This window comes from Astatotilapia calliptera, chromosome 17 (genome assembly GCF_964374335.1).
Source record: "Astatotilapia calliptera chromosome 17, fAstCal68.1, whole genome shotgun sequence".
Lineage (NCBI taxonomy): Eukaryota > Metazoa > Chordata > Actinopteri > Cichliformes > Cichlidae > Astatotilapia > Astatotilapia calliptera.
The window spans coordinates 38,574,916-38,597,676 of record NC_137438.1 but is presented as its reverse complement, the minus strand read 5'-3'; the positions used below and the strand labels follow the sequence as shown (position 1 = coordinate 38,597,676).

At 45.5% G+C, this 22,761-nt stretch overlaps 1 protein-coding gene across 13 annotated transcripts in view; it reads left to right on the top strand.

Annotated features, from left to right (window-relative positions):
- sgip1a (SH3GL interacting endocytic adaptor 1a) overlaps positions 1 to 22,761 on the top strand; it is an 84,966-nt gene that overhangs the window by 55,675 nt on the left and 6,530 nt on the right. For 6 of the 13 annotated variants that reach the window (XM_080291685.1, XM_080291687.1, XM_080291694.1 and 3 more), the window contains 16 exons: positions 121 to 177; positions 452 to 515; positions 1,028 to 1,203; positions 4,931 to 4,942; positions 6,404 to 6,426; positions 6,526 to 6,615; positions 7,524 to 7,609; positions 9,350 to 9,430; positions 9,964 to 10,038; positions 10,260 to 11,057; positions 11,963 to 12,084; positions 12,365 to 12,518; positions 13,718 to 13,777; positions 15,957 to 16,016; positions 16,963 to 17,074; positions 21,196 to 21,351. In XM_080291685.1, coding sequence (XP_080147811.1) covers positions 121 to 177; positions 452 to 515; positions 1,028 to 1,203; positions 4,931 to 4,942; positions 6,404 to 6,426; positions 6,526 to 6,615; positions 7,524 to 7,609; positions 9,350 to 9,430; positions 9,964 to 10,038; positions 10,260 to 11,057; positions 11,963 to 12,084; positions 12,365 to 12,518; positions 13,718 to 13,777; positions 15,957 to 16,016; positions 16,963 to 17,074; positions 21,196 to 21,351 — 2,126 coding nt within the window. The remainder of the gene's footprint in view (positions 1 to 120; positions 178 to 451; positions 516 to 1,027; positions 1,204 to 4,930; positions 4,943 to 6,403; positions 6,427 to 6,525; positions 6,616 to 7,523; positions 7,610 to 9,349; positions 9,431 to 9,963; positions 10,039 to 10,259; positions 11,058 to 11,962; positions 12,085 to 12,364; positions 12,519 to 13,717; positions 13,778 to 15,956; positions 16,017 to 16,962; positions 17,075 to 21,195; positions 21,352 to 22,761) is intronic. The other 7 variants (XM_080291686.1, XM_080291688.1, XM_080291684.1 and 4 more) reach the window with 6 other exon arrangements.

The following is a 22,761-nucleotide window of genomic DNA, read 5'->3' as shown; positions in this document are numbered from 1 at the left end:
GGGGGAGATTAGCTGAGACGTAGTTCCTCTGTGTAGGTGTGTAATGCAGTTGCAGGTATGTTGTATCGTGTTTTGTTAGGTGAGATTTTAGTCAAACTGTTTCTGTCTTCTCGCTCTCAGAAGAAGACGAACGGGGCCCCGAATGGCTTCTATGGAGATATCGACTGGGACAGATACGTAAGTAAAAACGCTGCTTTGTAGGTCCAAGCTGACTTTCAAGACTGTTTGTTGGTTTCACTTTCATGTCGTGACTCTTCTGTGTTGATCTGTGGTTTTATAAAACAGATCAACAGCTTCACAGATATGTTAATTGTTTGTAGATGGTCCCGTCAGGTCAGCGGGTTTACGTGTGTAGCTTACACGGTGGGTGTGGGTTGCATGTGTGGAGTTTTTTACTTTGCAGGAACAGCTGCTGTTTGTCACTATCATTCAGACTCATTGTGTCTTTCAGAACTCTCCTGAGGTGGATGATGAAGGCTACAGTATCAGACCTGAAGATGAATTAGAAGAGGAAGATATCCTCAGCACAGTTTTTAATACGTGGCAGTTTCTGTCAAGTTACTTGGCAAGAACTGGATTGCTTCATTGTTTGTGTCGCATTTGCTGCACACTGTTGGGTCAGTTTTTGTCGTGCATGTGATGGAAGACAAACGTGACGTGGCTCACAGAACAGATCAATATGATTAGTGTTTTACTGAGAAATGGCATACAGATAATAAAATGGCTCAAGTTCTTTAAAAAGGTGTTTAGGCCCCAGATTTAAGATACAGAAAAGTCTTCATTTTTATTATGTGGCTAATAAAAAAGTAATTAAAAACAAATTTATAAAGTGGGTCAGAAAAGAACATTTCTAAGTGTCTGTGAATGTGTCTTAAACAGGACGATGTCACAGAAAACAGACTTTTGTAAAGAAGAAACGATTTAAGTACCGACACACAAAGTTTCACTGAGGAATGTGGTTCCCGGGTTTCTCATCAACCTTAAGATGAAATGTAAACGTTTGTTTTCCTTGACATTTTTCCTTCACTTGCCCCCAAAAAGTCTCACTTCTTCTCCTCCGACGAGTCCGAGGAAGAAGAGGACCACAGGAAAAAATTCAAGATCAAGATCAAGCCTCTGCCGCCTGATCGTGTTGTGGAGGCACCCTCAGTCGATGAGCTCAAAGCCTCCATAGGCAACATAGCTCTGTCCCCATCTCCCATGGTGAGTAGATCTGGTTTCCCTGGTCCGTCTCTGCTAGCTTTAAGTTAGCCGTGCATGCATGCATCATTTCTGTTGCTCTTCTTTTTTGTGGTTTTAACTGTGCATAAATGTAGCCGTTGCTCACGTATCGTCTTTTCTACTGTGTGTGGTACTATATGTTGAGCTGCTACTGTTTCTCTACAATATAAAGCTGCTTTAACCAGTATTGCTCAGAAGGGACATAAGGACACCACGAGGAGGACTGAAATCACAATTCATTCCTCTGTTATGATTGATAAAAGACCTCTAATTTCATATAATTGATTTCAAGTGTTGGCGATATAGTCTTGGTCAGACTTGGTCATAGTCGCTGACTTCAGTGTTTGAGTAACTCGAGGCAGATGTCCTACCACAACAGAAACCATCTAAGCACCGCTGCAAAATAGCAGGGTGTGAAGCTCTTATTTGAAGCGATGCAGCTCAGTTGATGAGTCCAAATTCTAACCAGCGTCCTCTTCAGACAGCCCATAATTAGCGACATCCCTGCCTCTCTAGCTGGGACCCATAACTTGAGTGTTTTCCAGTGAGGAGAGCTGGCTTAAGTATCTATCTTGAATTATTCAGGTAGGAAAGTGGGCACCTGTGTGTCAGTCTGCTGTGGTCATTTGAGCCTCTGGGCCTTAATAATTGAGTCCAACTTCAGTGTGCTCACCCACTGACTGTTAACCTGATCACGTGTGAATGATTTTTCACGCTGGTCACGTCTGTGTGAACGTGTATGAAGAGCTAATGCATGAGGAGGCCTGTGTTTTTGGAAGGTTGCACACCTACATTTCTTACCCTTTCTCAGTTTTTGATCATTTTCAAAGGACTATTATTTCAGTGTGACAAGCTGGATTTATAAGGCTTTGAACACTAATACTTGACATCTTATTGTGTGTTGTTTATCTTCTACTCCTAAATAAGATAAATGTTAAGTGTAGGGCTGCCACAAACGATTATTTTGATAGTCGACTAGTCACCGATTATTTTTGCGATTAGTCGATTAATCAGATCATCATCCATTGGACGTAAAAGTACAGCTGATTGCACCAGCAGCATCTGCTCTTATATAACTATCATTAGCTTACAGCTTTAAGTGTTTAAGGTATGTGCTAACTAAAAATAAAGACAAGATGATAGTTTATTAAATTTTAATGAAATTTGCAGATTGTTTCGGTGAAGTTTAATAAACTCCTTGCTATCTAAAATATAACAGGACACAGGAGTAAATTCTGGAGCATCTCACACTTCTGATAATCAGCTGTCTGCTTGAGGTTTATTCAGCTGTGTAAAAACTATAACTTTAATCTCAGCCAAACCGATTCACTCAGGAACAAATAAAATACTGAAAAAAGCCAAACAATAACATTTTTAAGTTATCTAAGTGACTCATATATCATGTTTAACCTGAGAAGCGAAGGACGGCGGTGGGTTTGAAAACGATCTGCCGGGAGTCCGGTGTTCTCACGGGCTCTAGTGAGCCTAGCCCCCGGCTAGCTATCAAGCTAGTGGGTAACAGACGTCTCCGAAAACGTCGGAGTGCTTTTGAAAATATGTGGTGTCCTGATAAACTGAGCAGATATTTGAGGTTTACACAGCTACATTCTCGCCTGAAAATATGTTAAATGTTTATTTTGTGACCCAGAAAGAATAATAAGAGTAATATTAAAACTAACTAGCTGCCTCCATTGTTATAAACTGAGCTATGAATTCTGGGACACAGCTTCTTCTTCTTCGGGGTTTAACGGCAGCTGGCATCCTTGTACATGCAGTGCTGCCATCTTCTGTTTCAGTCCATTATTACACTCTTAAATCCTGCTACTGATTCCTGCGTCTTTTGTGATCTTACAAAGCTTCAAACGACGCGTCGACTATTAAATCAGTCGTCGACGATTTTGATAGTCGACGTAATCGTGACTAGTCGACGTAATCGTGGCAGCCCTAGTTAAGTGCGGCCCTAACTGTATGACATATTTGAGAGTGTTGGATGTTGAGGTGTTGCTCTTCATTTTGGTTCAAATCTGCATGACGTTTAACTGCCCAGCGCTTTTTCTTCATACATGCACACAGTTATTTTATGGCTATGGGTAAAATAATTTTTTTAAAAATGAATATAGGCCACATGCTAACTGAAAGACTAAACCCTGACTGTTGCATGTATGTGTTTGTTGTTTCTGTAACCTCATTTGGTTGATGTATAAATGGGACTGAATCCAGGGAAAACCGCTAACACCATCCCGGCTGCATGTGCCCGTGTCTGTGGGTTTAGATGACTGCCTGCGTTGTAAAAGAGACTCTGCTATGCCAGTGTTGATGTACCATTCCTCCTTTTTAATTTTTCTAATTCTCTCCCTGTGCTGTCTTGATTTTGCTTTCTCTCTCATCTCATTGTTCTTTGCTGCCTCAAATGATGCTAAACTCTGTAGAAGAGTCCGGTAAGCCTTTGCTTTGTACCCCTCCACCCTCTTAACCTTTTCATCTGTCTTGGCATTTACTACCTGCTGAAAATAGGCTAGCTACATTTAAAGCGAAATATTTATAGGGCCGGTGGCTGTTTTGTGATTTCTCTGTGGCTGTAGCCACTCGTCATCGCGGTGCCAGGTTATTCTCAGCGTTTTCACGCCTCATGCACAATGATGTGGCTGCCAAAGTATTTGGACTATGTGAGCCCTCGTCTTTCAGGGTGTTTCTGCTGGCTAAGATTTCTTAAATCTGGTTTTAATGAGTTTTTGAGTGTTAAGCGCCCTCAGTCCAAACAACTAGGTTGAAAACAGTAGAGGCCAGCAAAAGGTCAAGGATGGAGTGAAAATGTTTGAGCTTAAATAAGAGATCTCACATGACATTTGATATCTTTGACATCTTACTTTTTAATATTTTGGGCAGAAACAAAGAATGTGTCCTACTCGAGCACCAAAAGCAAAGAAGCAATGTTTTCTTTTTGATTCTTTTCGTATTTCAAATAGAAAACGACATCGTATCTTTAAAGGCTAAAAGGTCATAACGTGAGAGTCGAAGAGCTTCCTGCTGTGCTTCCTGTTTACATACAGCAAAGCAGCAGTGATTGGTTATGACAAGCAATACAGAGCTTTGTCCTTCACCGGTGTATCCAATCAGAGGTCTCCTTTCTAGGAGCATTTCCCACCCACTGTTGCATCACTTTAATCACTCACGGCTCACTGCACAACTGGATCAGGCACAAGAGTGAGCGATGGAGGGAGAGATGGCTGATGCGAGGTGGACATGACACAGACAGATGGAGAGATTTCAGTTCAAATTAAAGATGCCAAGGGGGCAGATGGAGTCTACAAGGGAGAATAAAAGGAAACTCTAAAGGATTAGTTGGCAAAAGGGTGGTGTTTGCAGGAAAGTGATTAGAATAAAGATGGATGAAAAGTGAGCCCATTTGAGATTCTAGAGCGACTACATTTTGTTCTTGAACACTAACCTAGAGTTGGGGAAAAAAAGTGAGAATGACTTATTTAAACTCTTATCTGTTTGACATCACACACACAGCTGTTCGAGCTTATTTAAAATAAAAATCTGAGACAGATGAGCTCGTTTTTTTATGACTGGGTAAGAGCCACATCCTCAAATTCAGCCAACCAGGCCAAAAATACTTCTCATCCTGATGTATATGATGTCTCCTTTACTGATTTGTCACTCTCTGATCAGGTATCTCTTCTCTCTTCCTTTTTGCTGGTCACAGAGACGTAGCCCGGTAAGTGGCTTCTTCTTCCTTTTCCCTGGGGTTAGACTAAATGTACCATAGCATGTGCCACATGTCCACTTATTCCTTTTCTCCTTGTCCTTGGGGTCAGTTGAATAAGGGAAAATATGTAAGGGTCAGCAGTTAAAACAGTCAATCAATATGTTTCAAAATTTCATTAACATTAAAAATATTTTTAGCTTTTTAAGATCAGCGATATACTTGTGTACTTCTTTTGGGTATTTCTTTGCCTTGAATGGCTTCATGCTTGGTCTCTACTGGGGACACAATTTACACTTTGGACAGCTTGGACCCTTTGATGTCTTACTTCAGTCACTCCCCATCGTGTCTTCTCATCTGCTCTCCTCCCTGCCGCCTTCTCTCTCCTTATCTGCCTTTTGTTGGCCTCTCACATCCTGCTTGTGGTGAATTCATACACATGCTCTCTTAGACTTTGGTGTTTGGGATCACAGCCGAGAAGGCAGTAATGTTTGTGCTGTTGCCTCCCCATCATCAACACTGGTCTCTTTTTTTTGTACGCCTATCGCATTTTATCACGTGGCTTCTTACAGCTTCAAAGGACGTTTGGAAAACCTTTAAAGACGCCATAAACCACTGCAAGCAGATTTAGATTACCAGTATCCCACTTTCAGACAGATTTGATGTTCACAGCATGATTGTTGTAGCAGCTTTGCATCCCTTCATTTTTTCTGTCTCGCTTAAGGCAGTTTTCTCTACCTATTACCGTTGGGCGATTGGACGAATTTATCGACCACAGCGATAGGCTGAGCGTTTTACAAGAGCGATTTATTTATGTATTTGCCCATGAGTAAGTTAGTTTCAACCAACAAAGTCATGTTTGAGTCTTTGCTGGCGCAGTACGTCTGCACGAGCGGCACACCTCTTTGGTTATATCCTCAGGTTTACCTCTTTCACCCGGTTTAAAGCCAAAGAAATCCCAAATTGGTGACTTTGTATTTTACTTTTTGGCAACTAGTTCCTCCATGTTTGGACTTACTGTGTTCTAAGCACGCAAATCAGTCCGTGCATGATTACATTGCTCCGCCCATCAAAAAGTCACCTGCCCGAATATATCGGCCATCGTCATTTATTGGACTGATGAATGTCGGTTAGAAAAATGTGACAAATCGCCCAAAGTGGGGAATGCGTGCAAGTCATGCCCGCAAGTCATGCCCGCTCATGTGAAGTGTAACCGAAGTGTAACTGAGTGCAGTCTGATCAGATTTAGTCGCAGTTCAGCCTCCGACCTTCAACAGCCGTTGTCTTTGCTCTGTCCAAACACACTGGGAAGTTTCAGAAAGAAAAGAATAAAAGAGCTAAGATCATCTTTTTTGGTTTTATTAGAAATCCTCACACATGGATGGAAGAATGTTGGATCCAAATATGAGAACAATTTGAGGTTTCCTGTCTTTGACTTTTTACATTTCCATGTTGTTTCTTTCCACGTTACAGGGTTTGAAAAGGAACACGTCCAGTAAGTATCAGCTTCATCACCTCAGGCCAAGCTCGCTTTTTACAAGTGACAAATTAGGAGGATGTGATGTAAGATTAACGTAAATACATTTCATTTTGGGCGCAGGTGAAGAGATTGCCAGACCGAGACGCGTCGTCCCTCCTGCACCCGCCGTGGCCCCCACACCAGCTCCAGCACCACAGCCCCCCAGGTGTGTATCTCGGTGTCGCTGCTCGTCCTTTCTCCTGCCTTTGGATCACACTTCAGTCCCGAAAAGTTTTGTGCAGTTGGTCTCTATTTTAGCTTTTTGCTCGTTCCACGACACTGACGCGTTCATTTTAATTATACTTTTCTTGATGTTTTAGTCAGCAGTGTCAGTAACAAGAGGCACAATCGCTGTATCATCATGCATAAAATGTCGACATTTGGAAACTGCACCATACGTTGGCGAGGTTTTTGTTATCTTCAATATTTTCTTTGCTTATTAACTGCAGGCTTAAACTGTGGCATGCCACATGAAAAATAGTGTAGTAAGAGGAAATGTCTTTGGGTTGCTTTTGATCTTTTTGCCATCTCGTTAAATAATTCCAGACAAAAACTGTCCTCTAAAGCCAGACAGTCCTTTGCAGACCTGCCACTGTATCTACACAAAAACTCCACGCTGTGCAAACCTGGTTTTCATATCTATTGCGCTGAAGACGAGGTCTTTTTATGTTTAAGTGTGCGTTTGTTGGTTGTTGTTTGGCTGCGGTGTTTGGTGTGTTGGTTGCAGCCTCGGTACAGTGAATATGAGGTATTTGTATTTTCTGCAGATGCGATTGAGCCACAGTCACTTTCTCTTTCTGTAATGCCAAAAGACAAATGTTAAAAGTCAGTTGTTTTTATTCTGCCCCCAAAACCATCCCATTAGCTTTTCCCGTCATTCTTCCTGTTGTTGTTTATGCTCCTGCCACACTTTGAAAATGACACATTTGTAATATTGTTGGGAAGATTTGAGCGGAAAGGGGAGCTGCAGCCTGATCAGACGACATGCAACGAGACGCTGCACTCTGACTGTTGTAGCTGTAACTGTTTGCTGCTAACAGTTTCTTCTGTATTGTCCTGTTTTTTCTGTCGCAGCAATCAGCAAACACCAGTCTCTGAAGACACCACAGGCTTATTTGGGCCTCCTTTAGAAACAGCCTTTGGAGAACAGAAAACTGAAGGTAACCCTCTGTGTCTTTGTCTGTATCGGCTCTTTGAATATGTTTCTGTTGATGCTTTGCTGTCAAAGTATGTTAGCAGTATGATGAAAAACACACAAACACACACTTGTTGTCTGTGTGAGGCTTCCAGCTAGTTTTGGATGTCTTTGTTGAGGGTGTGGTTGACGGCAGTCCTCCGAGGTCGTGCTCTTTTGCACAGTGAAACTCGTTCATATGCAGATTCTGCCGTCACCTGCTCACATCCAGCCCTGCAGGATTTTATGATGCAGACTGTGGATGAGCTCTTAGCTCTTACGCAACTGCCGTGTCAGGCGTAAGTAACATCAGCTTGACACAAATTCCCTTCGCATTAATTCAGACAAGTAGAAAAGCTCTGCCTCTGGCACTTTGAACTGGTAATGTTTCACTTTTTTTCCAGTAAATACTAGTTTCATTAAGATCCTCTTAAGGTCAGTTAGAGATTCTCTGTGTAATTTGACGCAATTCAGTAGCGTCAGATGTGCCGTTAAGTTGAATCGTTGTCTTTGTGAAGCTGCTGGAGTGTAGACGGGATGTGTTGCAGGTTTGTTGCATCACACTGCATTCATCCTTTTTTAGCTTATTAGCTGGTGTATTTTTTTCAGATGTCTTTTTTTTATATGCAATTATAAAAGTGAATATTATATAGTAGCACTAAATCGAGTGCGTGTTCTTGTGTTGACACATTGTGATTGCAGTTTTTACTGACGTTCTCATCTGTAGCCGTGTCCCAAAACGTCGGCTGCATCCTCCGGAGGCCGCATTTGAAGGCCGATTACGTCGACGAAGGCTGTCCCAATTCGTCGACTCCTTCAAACGCGGCCGACAAATGCGTCCTTCATTTCCCCAAATTTGAAGGGTGGGTCGGGTGTGTCCTTCGTGGCCCACCATATCCCAGAATTCATAGCGCGGCCCAGCCAAATTTCAGCTGCCAACAATGGCGGCTGCTACTAAGTTTTAAAATTACTCTTATTAATCTTTCTGGGCCACAAAATAAACTTTTAACATATTTTCAGGCGAGAAAGTAGCTGCGTAAATTACAAATATCTGCTCGGTTTATCAAGACATCGCATATTTGCAAAAGTCTGTCACCCACCAGCTCGATAGCTAGCCGGGGGGTTCAATGGTCACTCCAGCCGGCGAGAGCAGCGGACTCCCGGCGTCATCGTTTTCAGACCCCCGCTCTTTCGCTACTCAGGTTAAACCTCATATATAAGTCACTCGGATAACTTAAAAATGTAATTGTTTGCCTTTTTTTCGGTGTTTTATTTGTTCCGGAGTAAACCGGTTTGGCTGAGATCAAAGTTATTAGATTAAATAAAACTTTATTAATCCATCGGGAGGGTTCCTCCGGGATTTTCACACAGCTGAATAAACATCAAACTGATTAAACAGAAGTGTGAGACGGTCGAGAATTTACGCCAGTGTCTTGTTATACTTTAGATAGCAAGGAGCAGGCGGCCGAGTTTATTAAACTCCACCGAGACAGCGGTGACGCAAATCTGAAGGCTAGACCGTCCCATTTCACAGCCTCGCACTTCCGGCCTTCTCGGTCTTTGAAGGACCCGGCCCACGTAGACCGCGAAGGCCGGGCCCTCCGAAGGATGCAGCCGACGTTTTGGGACACAGCTTCACGCAAACATCCCCAAAGGATCACGAGCCCGAAGTGTTTCGCTGCTAACGCCCTTCACGATGGCCTTTTCTGTCCCCTCCTGAACTTAGCGGTTCTATCTGAGTGTGACGTGTGGGGGACTCCTCTATCAGAGCCTGAATCCTCTTTGACAAGATCCTTTCCCACAGGAAGTAAGTTGCGCCATTCCCTCCACATTACGCCGCACTTCCCCGTCCCTGTGAAATTAACACACAGATGGATCAGCTCAGCTCATCTTCCTGAGAAATCTACAAACTGACCTGATCAAACAGCTGTGTGCCAATAATGCTCCCTTCCCCGTTCTAAACAGCCATCGTTTCATTTCATCAGTCATTTCACGAGCACGTGATTCAGTGTCGGTTGTAACACCAGAGACGTTCAATAAGTTTCCGTCATTGGGCACCAACCCTCGCCTGCATGCATTTGGGCTGATGGGGGCTGAATGTTCTGTGTTGCATGGTGGGTAATTTGGGACGATCCCCCCTCGTGTTGTATCTGGAATACAATGGTGCCTGTCGTTGATAGATCCAAACGTTCATCTTGTGTTGGCTTATTTTCTTCATTCATTTTTTTCCTTTGTTGTCGTTTGCGCCTTGAGTCAGACTGTATGCAGCCCATCACCAGGTGCAGTGATGTGAAACAGGTAATTATTGCATTCATTGTTAAACTTGTGATATACTTGCAGCTCCACCTCCACTTCCACCCAAGAATGTCCCAGCTTCTCCACCAAATACTAGCCCTCCGCCTGCAGATGATGCTGGTAAGAATCTGCTCATCTGTTTCTGCCTCCCGTTAAATCGCCTCAAACTGAAACAAGCTTTTAAATTTGACCTCAGTCGTCTGTTTATCTTGATGTTCCGGTGCTAACTTTGTCAGTCTGTTTGTCTCCCTGTGATGTTTTATCTCCTTGCTGAGCACATCTGCAAACACCCCCCCCCCCCTTTTCTTTTTTAAATTGCTCCTTCCTTATCTCTGTTTCAGAAGTGTCTGCAGGAGCAGACAGCTCAGCCAGGAAGCCTTCAATAGCCGACTTGGACAACATTTTTGGACCGGAGCAGGCTGCCTCTGCCTGCGAGGATACGGGTGACTCGTGGGTCTGCTTCAGCGAAGAAGCTCCTGACCAGCCGCCTCCACCAAAGGACCCTGCACCTCCCCTCCCCTCCTCCCCACCTCCTCCAGAAGAACCAGCACCTCCATTACCAGCCTCCTCTCCTCCACCTGTGCTTCATGCCCCACCCTTACCTACATCACCACCTCCTTCAGAAGACTTTGCACCACCTCTGCCTACTTCACCTCCCCCAGAAGATGATTTTGTTCCCCCTCTACCAACTTCCCCACCTCCCTCAGAGGAACAAGTCGTACCTTCAGTCCGTTCGGGTCCTCCCACTCCCAAAGACCAAAACCCTCCCACGCTCGCCACCTCTCCGTCTCCTGCAACAAAGGAGCTTTCATCTCCTCCTGTTTCCTCCCCTCCTCCTCTTAGTTCACCTCCAAGTGTCCCACCTGCACCCACCCCCAAAATAAGCACTCCAGCACTGACGCCTCCTTCCGAGGAGCCTGCGGCTCGCTCCGTCCCGCCGCCTCTTGTCCTCTGTCAAGAAGAGAAGCCCAACAATACAAGCACCACCCATCCCAAAGAGGATGGAGGTGAAACTGTCACTTCGCCCAAAGATGCAATCCAAGGCAGTAGAAGTACACCTCCGCCACCACCTCCTCCAACGTACCGCGCAGTGGTTTCATCACCAGGTCCCACATCTGGGGCCGGCGGCACGAATAGCGGTGAGCGCTTCAAGATCCTCACTTAAATATATTTGTTGGGTTAAAACTTAATTTAGAGGATGGTTTACAAGAAATATTCTCACTACAATGAAAAGAAAAAACCCACACGTCACCTGATCACTTAACTGCTAATTTTAATGGTGTCATTGCAAACAGACAGTGACAGTGTTGTGAGCTGAGGCATCATGTCAGCAGTGCACCCTGCTCAGATTTTCTTTCAGCTGATTGCACCACTTTTGTTGGAACTTGCATCACAGGAACAGTTATCCTGCATGTTCTTCCTGGAAAAGAGGTCATGTTTTGGCCCAGATTTATGTACAATAGCATTTTGCCTCAGAGCGTATTATGTTACCAGGGCCTTTTTCTTTCACGTTTTATTAAAAACTTGACTTGCTTAGAATTTCTATGCTTTTTGTTGCATTTTTAGTGCCTTTTTTTCTTTGTTTGTTTTTTAGCTTTTTGCTTTTTGACCCGTCCTTGAGCTGCCCAATATGTGGGAAACGTGGACAAAGACAGCAGTGTGGGCGGGTTTGTTTTGTTAGGTTAATTGTACTGAGCCAGTGTCCAAAAGAAGTGGATGTAACGATGTGGCGAAAAAGGAGCTCTTCGAACGAGGAATAAAACTGATCAAATTTCCTCTCGAGTTTTCAAAATGAAATGTTTGAACATCTGAGCGGAATCATTTTTCCAGTTTCGTCAATGGTAAAGCACGTAGAGGGATGTGTGCTCTTAATGCTGTATGGAGGATATGAGGTGTGTAGTAGATCACGACAGCGATCCTGTGAAGTGAAAAATGAAACAACACTTCTTACTGAGTGCTGATGGTACTCTGTCCTTTTGTTTAGTCGTTTTCCAAACTGAATAATTAAATTAATCCCTTTTGTGTTTTTTGCGCGCCTCTTCAGGTTCCTCTTCACCCGTACGACCTGCCACACCGTCGTCAGTCAACCCCACCCCACCTCCCCCTCCACCTCGTCCCCCTTCACGACCCAAACTTCCTCCAGGGAAACCTAGTGTAGGCGATGCGGTAAGACCTTTTTTTGTTGTTGTTTTTGTTTTCATTTTGTCACTCTTATATCTTTCAGTTCTTTGGCTCTGATTCGGGGATTTAGGCATTATTTACATGGCCTTTGAGTCTAGGAAGAACTGGCAAAAGAATAATCATTAAGTCGACTATCTTAATCAGGGTTTAACTTGATAATCCCAAAGAGTTTATAGCGGCTGTGTACATAGTATTTAAAATGCCGCATGCTAAACCGCTTCTTGTTTCCTTCCCGTCTCTCGTCTCGTCTCCTTTCTCTGTTCAGAATCGCCCATTCAGCCCACCGATTCACTCGGCCAGCCCTCCTCCCATTGCTCCGTTGGCGAGGGCTGAGAGCACCTCCTCCATCTCCTCCACCAACTCGATGAGTGCCGCCACCACTCCTACCGTGGGCAAGGAGCTCTCTGTGTCTGTAACAGGTGTGTGGACCATCCGCTCAACACTGCAGCACGTCTCCTGATGGATGTGGAGGTCACAGAGGCTAGCAGGGGCATCTTCTGTCATTATATTAAAAGTTTTACATGCATTTTACGAACTTTGCATGTAGCGTTTGTGCGCATGAGTCATGCACCTGTGCATTTACTCATTTTATTTGTTTTGGTTCTTTTTTTTCTGGAAATGGCAGCAGTTTCACCTTTGATGTTGTTTTACAGCATCTAAGTATCACAGAGCGAAACCTTCTACAAACATGCAAATGATAGTTTTCTGTATACATTTCTATTTATTGATAAAGAATTAATTACACCTAAAGATAAGAGTCCTGAACTACACACACACACACACACACACACACACACACACACACACACACACACACACACACACACACATATCTATATATATATCTATATATCTATAGATATATATATATATCTATAGATATAGATAGATATAGATAGATATATATAGATATAGATAGATAGATATAGATAGATATATCTATAGATAGATATATCTATAGATATCTCTCAACATATATATTAGTATCTGATTCACGTTAACACGCAAACACAGGGAAATTCTGCAGGGTGTGAGTAGGAGGTGAGAATATGAAAATTTTAAAGTGCAAACCATCCTTTAATGAATTAGTGACACAACAATTTCTACTCCTTGATAACTGTAGAGTCGGTTTTAAAGGAGCCTGCAGTGCAGCTTTTAGTGGATAATGGCAAATCTCAGTAGACTGTAACATAGCTGAGTCATAATACTAAAAAAAATAATAAATACACATTCTGGAGGCAGCAGTTATGTAAAAGCAGAATCTAGTCCCCGATTGGAGGGTGCTTTCTTCCTCTTTTAAACAAATTGCAGGGACCGACTGAATAAATGACATTTTTACTGAGGTCTCTGTTACAGCCGCTTAATTTAATCTGTATTCTTTGTGCATGAAAACAGTCTCAGAAACTGCTTATTATGAAATATTCTAAATTGCTCCTTTAAAGTTTCACCACTTTTTTAAATTTTGTATTTTCATCAGCATATTTATTATAATTGAATATATTTGTTTTTCTCCCATTTGAATTTAATGTGCATCACAGTTCTGATCATTTTTCGTTGTCTTTCATGGTTTGATTTCTTTTTGCTTGTTTTTTTGCTGTTTGTCTCTTTGGCTCGTCAGAGGATGATGTATATGTAGACAAACTTCCCACCTTTGAGAGACACTTTGATTCGTTTGCAGGTAGGGTAAAGCACCCCCCCCTCCTCCTCCACATGGGGACGGGGGGCGGGTTAGGTAAGGGTTTGGTGAGTGCTTGTTTTGAGAGTTTTTGGATTTGGATGCTCTTTACCCGGAGCGCAGTGCACAAAGAAGGGTAAAGGCCATCAGTGAGTGTTTTGTGCCTTTTTTAGATGGAGGTCAACAGGTTTTGTAGCCTCATGTCAGGCTTTAGAAGCACAGTGCATACCAAATCATTTTTCTTACTCCTTTTTTCACTCATCTGCTTTGATTCGTGCACAGATGTAAGGACGCACCAGACATTATTTCTTTTCCTTTTGAATATGGCATCATTTTTCAGTGAAACCACCAATCTTCTACATTGTTTTACTCCTCATACCTTCCCACGCATTTCTCAGCCATCAAATGCATATAACAGTCTCTTTTTATCTGCATATCTTTGTCATTTCTTCCTTGTCTTTCTCGCTCATTCTCTTGGATGTCACAGTGAAATCTGCCAGGAAACAAATGAAAGCTGTGGTGACACAAAAAGCTGAATCTACTGCATAGTACTCCAAAAAAGTGCCCCCCACCCCCCGGCCCATCTGCCCGCTTCTAAGACTTTTCTCTCTGTTTTATGACTGTGCACCAGTGACTGTCTCGCCATGTTCCCATGGCAACCTCCTGTCTCGTCTCTCGGCGACACACATTGTGCGTGCAGTGCGGTTGCTCCCAGATACCTCTGCTCTCAGTTTGCAGCACAAGAGTGTGTTTGAGTGTTTGTGTGCTGTTAGCATGTCTGAGGAGCTCTTTATCTTGTCGGACCTCGAGATCCACATTGTCTGTCTTTTCCCTCTCACCCGCACTCAAACTCACCAGCTCACTTGTACCGTCAGATCAGTGCTTCTGCTTAGAGTCATTTGAAGCCTGGCGTGAGATTTAGGCTGAATTAGACAGGCAGCAGCTGCTTGGTATTCATGCCATCCTCAGTCTACAACAGGAGTGCACGACACGGCCTCGAGTTCAACCAATCTCTCAACCAGGCTGTAAAGCATCGGTCTGCTCCCACGCTTGACCTCTGACGCTCACCTTTCACACCTGTCGCCCACGCTCTCTTCAACATAGAGCCCGACATATTACCGGACCCCCGCCTTCCCCATCTGAACACCCGCCCTTTTGTTCTTTCTCTGAAGCAGTCTGCCGCTCTCATCGTTCCATCACCCGACACTCTTAGTCCTCCCAGACCTTTAGCCACAGGAGCCTACGGCCATAGCATGGAGAGGAACAGGCCTCCCCTGTTTTTGTGGAGCATTTGCAAAGTTTACAGTGTCAGCGTGACAAAAAAGTACACAATTTTTCATCCGTCAGACCTGTTGGAGTCACATTAGAGCTGGAGTGCAGATCATTAGAAAAATGCTACTGCTCCAGTTTAAAGTTTCTTATTCTTTTAAATGCATTTGGGGGAAACAGGATCCACCAGTGTTCAGGTTCATTACCATGTTATTATTATATTATTAAAAAAAGTCAGAAAATGAGCTGAAATATGGTTTAATTTGGTTTAAGCTGTTTATCTAGTTTTTTTTCTGTTGCTTACTAATTGGGACTTTCTGAGTCGTCCTCTTTTTTTCCCTGGTGTCCATGAGGGCGGTTCAGGTGTCTTTGTAAAAGCATATGGCACCTGAAACGTGGGGTGCAGCGAACCACAGTCTCGCCGCCTCCCTGCTATCGTCTGATCTCAGTCTCATGGCTTCCCTCTGCACACCATCCTCATGCATAGCGGCCAGCGTCAGTGTGTTTCATAACTGAAGGCCTGTTGTGAGACCTGATCACAGTTTTAACACTCGGGTATCTGCTGATGAAAGTTAGGGTCACTGAATTGGAAAGTCAGCTTGTTTCTAATGCTTTGCTTTGGAGAAAACGTTGGCTCCCCCAACACAAACAAAAAAAGACCACTGTGTATCACCCATCTTGTCACATGCTCCTCGACCCTTTGTCCTCTTTCGCCCCCAGCCTCCACCTCCACGTTTCACCTCACTGTGACGTGTAATAGACCTGCCATGTGAGACTCACGCTACTGTCCTTCTCTCCTTGCCCCTCTCACCCCTCTTCACCCACTTCCCCGCCTTTCATCCCTGTACCTCCTCCCTCCTCCTCGTCCTCCTTTCCCGACCCCCTCCCTCCCTCTACCCTCGAACCCTCACAGAGAATGACCAGCCATCCCTTGTATGGTTTGACAGAGGGAAGTTTTATTTAACCTTCGAAGGTAAGTTTTCTCTGCAACAGGGTAGCGCGCACACACGTTATTACGAGGCTCATTCGTGCAAGCTTTGGCCTTCTTCTCTCCTCTCCCTTTCCTCCTTCCCCTCTTGGCTCCTCCATCATCATCATCCCTTCATTACCCTAACCCTGGCCATGCTATCGCCCTGACTGAGCCCCCTCACCTAGAGCCAGATATGCGGTGCAATATCTCCCTCTAACTTCTTCTGATGATGATGTTCATTTTCATCATGTCTGCACTGATTCATTCCCTAAAGACTCATCAGTCTTTGTCTACTTTACTAATCACTTTTCTCTGTACTGTCATCATTTTACCTGTTGGGTGTTTGATCTTGGGCTCTCTGATGATCTTTGATCTTGTCCAAAAAATACAAAAATTGTCAGCATGTCTGGAGTACGCATGCACATCTGCCTTGCTCTATGTCTGCCTCTGTCTCTTTTTAAAAACATCCAGCTGTGCTTATTCAGTTAAAAACAGACATGTATAACCCACTGTGTAGAAATGCATTAATCTGAGGGAGACATTGGAAGCAGTTCACAGTCAAAGAGCAGAGAGAAATGGGTATCATCCGTACATATAATGTGCTGTTTTCGTGCCTCTTTACTAACACCAGTATTTGTTTCATTTCATTTCATCACTCTTAATTTGTTCATGTTTCGTTCCTTATTTTCTCCACACACAGTTTGACACAGAGAGCGTAGTTTAAGATTTGGATCATCTATTTTTCATGTAGTGATTTCTGCTGAAGTGTTTGTATTCAGGGCTGAAGTTTGGATATATTAATATCAAATTTAGGCTTAAGAATTAAAAAATGGTTATAATTTGAATGTAATTCTGTCTCTGACAGCAACCTCAACAAATCAAACAGCAACAGTGGAGCACAGCATTTATTTTAATTACAAATGTGTACGTGTGGGTTGGTTACTCGTAGGCTGCTCTCGAGGGCCCAGTCCTCTCACCATGGGAGCTCAGGACACGCTTCCTGTGGCGGCTGCGTTCACGGAAACAGTCAACACCTTCTTTAAAGGAGCCGATCCCAACAAGTAGGTCTTCTTTACCTGTCACAGTAGAAAACCCTGACTAGGCTATTTCAATATTTATTTATTTTTGTGTGGATGATGAGTAAAAAAAGTTTGTTTGACTACGTTTTACCACAATATTTAAGGGATAATGGTCGACGGGGTTTATTAAGTTTGTCCCAGTTTACCATCTAAAGCGGCTGTAATGTTTGTTTGATGCTTTTGTCCATCCATCCATCAATCCTCATCCGCTTTGTCCGGGGCCGGGTCGCGGGGGCAGCAGCCTAAGCAAAGAGGCCCAGACCTCCCTCTCCCCAGCCACCTCCTCCAGCTTATCCGGGGGAATACCAAGGCGTTCCCAGGCCAGCCGAGAGATATAATCTCTCCAGCGTGTCCTGGGTCTGCCCCGGGGCCTCCTCCCGGTGGGACATGCCTGGAACACCTCACCCAGGAGGCGCCCAGGGGGCATCCTTGTCAGATGCCCGAACCACCTCAGCTGGCTCCTTTCGATGTGGAGCAGCAGCTGCTCTACTCTGAGCCCCTCCCGGATGGCCGAACTTCTCACCCTATCTCTAAGGGAGAGGCCAGCCACCCTTCGGAGGAAGCTCATTTCTGCCGCTTGTATCCGCGATCTCGTTCTTTCGGTCACTACCCACAGCTCGTGGCCATAGGTGAGGGTAGGGACGTAGATCGACCGGTAAATTGAGAGCCTCGCTTTTACACTCAGCTCCCTCTTCACCACGACGGACCGGTGCAGCGTCCGCATTACTGCAGCTGCAGCCCCAATCCGTCTGTCGATCTCCGGCTCCCTTCTCCCATCACTCGCAAACAAGACCCCGAGATACTTGAACTCCTCCACTTGGGGCAGGAACTCATCCCCGACCCGGAGTGGGCACTCCACCCTTTTCCGGCTGAGAACCATGGCCTCAGATTTGGAGGTGCTGATCCTCATTCCCGCTGCTTCACACTCGGCTGCGAACCGTTCCAGTGCGAGCTGGAGGCCCTCACCCGATGAAGCCAACAGAACCACATCATCTGCAAAAATCAGAGATGAGATTCTGAGGCCACCAAAGCGAAAGCCCTCCGCCACTTGGCTGCGCCTAGAAATCCTGTCCATAAAAATTATGAACAGAACCGGAGACAAAGGGCAGCCCTGGCGGAGCCCATCACCCACCGGGAACGAGTCCGACTTATTGCCGGCAATGCGAACCAAGCTCTTGCAACGGTTGTATAGGGATCGAATGGCCCGTAGCAATGGGCCAGACACCCAATATTCCCGCAACACCTCCCACAGGACACCCCGAGGGACACGGTCGAATGCCTTCTCCAAGTCCACAAAACACATGTAGACTGGTTGGGCAAACTCCCATGCACCCTCAAGTATCCTGGAGAGGATAAAGAGCTGGTCCAGTGTTCCGCGACCAGGACGAAAACCGCATTGTTCCGCCTGTATCCGAGGTACGACTAACGGACGAACTCTCCTTTCCAGCACCCTGGCATAGACTTTCCCAGGGAGGCTGAGGAGTGTGATCCCCCTGTAGTTGGAACACGCCCTCCGGTCCCCTTTCTTAAAGATGGGGACCACCACCCCGGTCTGCCAGTCCACAGGTACTGCCCCTGATCTCCACGCAACATTGCAGAGGTGTGTCAACCAGGACAGCCCTACAACGTCCAGAGCCTTCAGGAATTCGGGGCGGATCTCATCAACACCAGGGGCTCTGCCACCAAGGAGTTGTTTAACTGCCTCAGTGACCTCGCCCCTGGAAATTGGCGGGTCATTCCCCTCATCCCCAGACTCTGCTTCCTCCTCGGAAGACGTGTCAGTGGGATTAAGGAGGTCCTCGAAGTATTCCTTCCACCGCCTGACAATTTTCTCAGTCGACGTCAGCAGCGCTCCGCCAGCACTATACACAGTGCAGGTAGAGCACCGCTTTCCCCTCCTGAGACGTCTGACGGTTTGCCAGAATCTCTTCGAGGCAGTCCGAAAGTCTTTTTCCATCGCCTCTCCGAACTCCTCCCACACCCGAGTTTTTGCTTCAGCCACTGCCCGAGCCGCATTCCGCTTGGCCTGTCGATACCTGTCGGCTGCCTCCGGAGTCCCACAGGCTAACCAAGCCCGATAGGACTCCTTCTTCAGCCTAGTGGCTCCCTTCACCTCTGGTGTCCACCATTTGGTTCGGGGATTACCACCACGGCAGGCACCAACCACCTTGCGGCCGCAGCTCAATGCAGCAGCTTCGGCAATGGAGACGCTGAACATGGTCCATTCGGACTCAATGTCCCCAGTCTCCCTCGGAATGCTGTTGAAGCTCTGCCGGAGGTGTGCGTTGAAGATCTCGCGGACTGGGGCCTCTGCTAGACGTTCCCAGCACACCCTCACTACGCGTTTAGGTGCACCAGGTCTGTCCAGCGTCTTCCCCCGCCACCTGATCCAACTCACCACCAGGTGGTGATCAGTTGACAGCTCAGCCCCTCTCTTTACCCGAGTGTCCAGAACATATGGTCGCAGGTCTGCTGATACGATTACAAAATCGATCATCGACCTACGGCCTAGAGCGTCCTGGTGCCACGTGCACTTATGGACACTCTTATGTTCGAACAGGGTGTTCGTTATGGCCAAACTGTGATTAGCACAGAAGTCCAATAACAGAGCACCGCTCGGGTTCAGATCAGGGAGGCCGTTCCTCCCAATCACGCCCCTCCAGGTCTCGCTGTCGTTACCCACGTGAGCATTGAAGTCTCCCAGCAGGACAACAGAGTCTCCAGGTGGAGCACCCTCCAGCACCCCCCCCCCCAGGGACTCTAAGAAGGCTGGGTACTCTGAACTGCCACTCGGCGCATAAGCGCAGATGACAGTCAGGACCCGTTCCCCGACCCTAAGGCGCAGGGAACAAACCCTCTCGTCCACCGGGAAAAACCCCAACGTACCGGCAGCAAGCCGAGGGGATATTAGGATACCCACCCCAGCCCGCCGCCTCTCACCAAGGGCAACTCCAGACTGAGACAGAGTCCAGCCCCTCTCCAGGAGACTGGTTCCAGAGCCCAAGCCATGTGTAGAGGTGAGCCCGACTATATCTAGCCGGTACCTCTCAACCTCACGCACTAACTCAGGCTCCTTCCCCACCAGAGAGGTGACGTTCCATGTCCCTATTGCCAGTCTTGGCAGCCGGGGGTCAGTCCGCCAGAGCCTCCGCTCCTGGCCGCCACCCGGCACACAATGCACCCGACCCCTATGGCACCTCCTGCGGGTGGTGGGCCTGCGGGAGGATGGGCCCATGTCTCCTCTTCGGGCTGTGCCCGGCCGGGCCCCATGGACTAAGGCCCGGCCACCAGACGCTCGCCCTCGGGCACCCTCCCCGGGCCTGGCTCCAGGGCGAGGCCCCGGTAACCCTATCCCGGGCAGGGTAAACTGTTCCCTCGGTTTCCTTTTCATAAGGGTCTTATGAATCGCTCTTTGTCTGGTCCCTCACCCAGGGCCAATTTGCCATGGGAGACCCTACCAGGGGGCAAAAGCCCCCAGACAACATAGCCCCTGGGATCCCTGTGACACACAAACCCCTCCACCACGATAAGGTAGCGATTCAAGGAGGAGTGATTTGTCAGAAATGACAGTTTGATTTATGAAGCATCTGATGAGCTCTGGACACACACATGTGTTTACAGCATTATGTGTTTGTAGTTAATATGGTCAAACATCCACAATCCTGTCACACAGTGTTTATAGTGAATATGTGAGGAAGTATACAGGTCCACTAACAAACACTTGGTTGAACTATAGACTATAAACACATAAGAACAGTGTTGGTGGATTTTGTTACAATGAATCCAGTTTTGTATGTTTTGTACTTGAATTTCCTCCTGCAGAGTCATGTAAACAGGTAAAGTTTGCTTTTGTTGCTCTGAGTTGTGGATTAGGATGAACTAATGTGTTATTGATTTTGCTTCTGATCGGGGCTTTACTGCTGTAATAGTGTGTGAGCTGTGATTGGCAGAGCTTTTAATGTAGTGATTCAGTCAATAGCAGAAACGCATTAAGACTGTGTTTAGTTTTATTATCAAAAGGAAATGAAGTCATGTGTGATTTGTGCATTTGTGTGTCTCTCTGCAGTCTTTCATGCAGTGTTACTCTCTCTTCTCTTTCTCAGGTGTGTTGTGAAGATCATAGGTGAGATGGTTTTGTCGTTTCCGGCGGGAATCACGCGGCACTTTGCCAATAACCCGTCCCCCGCCGTGCTAACCTTCAGCATAACCAACTACAGTCGACTGGAGCATGTGCTGCCTAACCCCCAGCTCCTCTGCTGGTAATGACACCACCGTAAACTCAACATTTCAGTTAAAAAAATAAAAATAAAAACTCAGCTTTTGCTGGAAGATGTGAAAAGATCGAGCCAACCTTTCTGGGAATACATAACTAAATCTAAATACATTATTGTCTAACTTTAGCGTCACCCAGTAATACCTAACATGTTATATGTGGTCCCGTGTAACCAAACGTGATTAAAACCAAATCAATGTACCTGTTGCAAATTATGCATCATTTTAATTTCACTTACAGAGCATGTGCGATACTTATTTTTAATAAGCATGCCACACTTGACATTAAATTTTAATGACTTTTGTTATGCAAGTCACCTTATTATCTATGGTGACACAGCAAGTTTGATGTCACACAGACTGTAAAACATCAGGAGAGCAACATGTGACCAACAAAAAGGAGTAAAGAGGTTTTGGGGAGGTCGAGGTGATGGCGTGAATGTTTCCATGTTTGCAGCGCTGACATGTGCTAGTGAACTGACTCATCAAACATCTACAACCCCCTGTGGTTTATTCGGGGTCTTTTGACCACTTCAGATGAGTAAATTTTGTGAGCTTGTTTCCAAAATGAGCGCTGAGTAAGTGTGGAGTCATCATGAGGTCGTCTGAGTGTGCAGGCAGATAACCGTGTTGCACTTGTTGTGAAACGCCTGATAAACCGCCTGATGTGATCTTTAAAATTAAATATTAAATTATGCAAAATATCACACATCATTATAGCATGAAGTCATGTGACCTCACAGTAGAATAAACATTGTTTTTAATTATGATTCATTTGTTTATTACAGCTGTCAAATGTTGATGTTTTCCAGCCTCCTGCGCGTTTCTTGTTTTTAGAAAAGCAACTTAAAAATAGTTTTTACTTTATTCTCAGCACCTGTAAAGTCTGTGTGATCTAACGACCACCAACCACATCTGGATCATCGTTGGGTCACACTGACTCTGTGAGGAAAAAGTCACATTTTCCTCCCAAAAAACTTGTTTTTTGTGGTTGAACAGTCGTTTCGTACCAGCACACCGCTGAAGTCTAATGGCTGTGTTTAGTCTAGAGATGGACCGATCCGATATTACGTATCGGTATCGGTCCGATACTGACCTAAATTACTGGATCGGATATCGGAGAAAAATAAAAAATGTAATCCGATCCATTAAATATCACGAAAGCACCTCACAAAACTTGCAACACGCCGTAACTCACCTCAGAACGTTAGCAGTCGGAGCAGTATGCATCACGTGATAGAGCAGCTGTGGCATGCCAGACCTGTCGGTGGTCTGGATAGCATGTGGAGCTTCGCTAGCAACCTGGCATTTCATCTCCGACAAAGTTATCCCCGAGAGAAGTAAAGCAAGTGTGTAAGTCCATCTCTGAATGTTTGTAAAGCATTCCCACGTTAAGC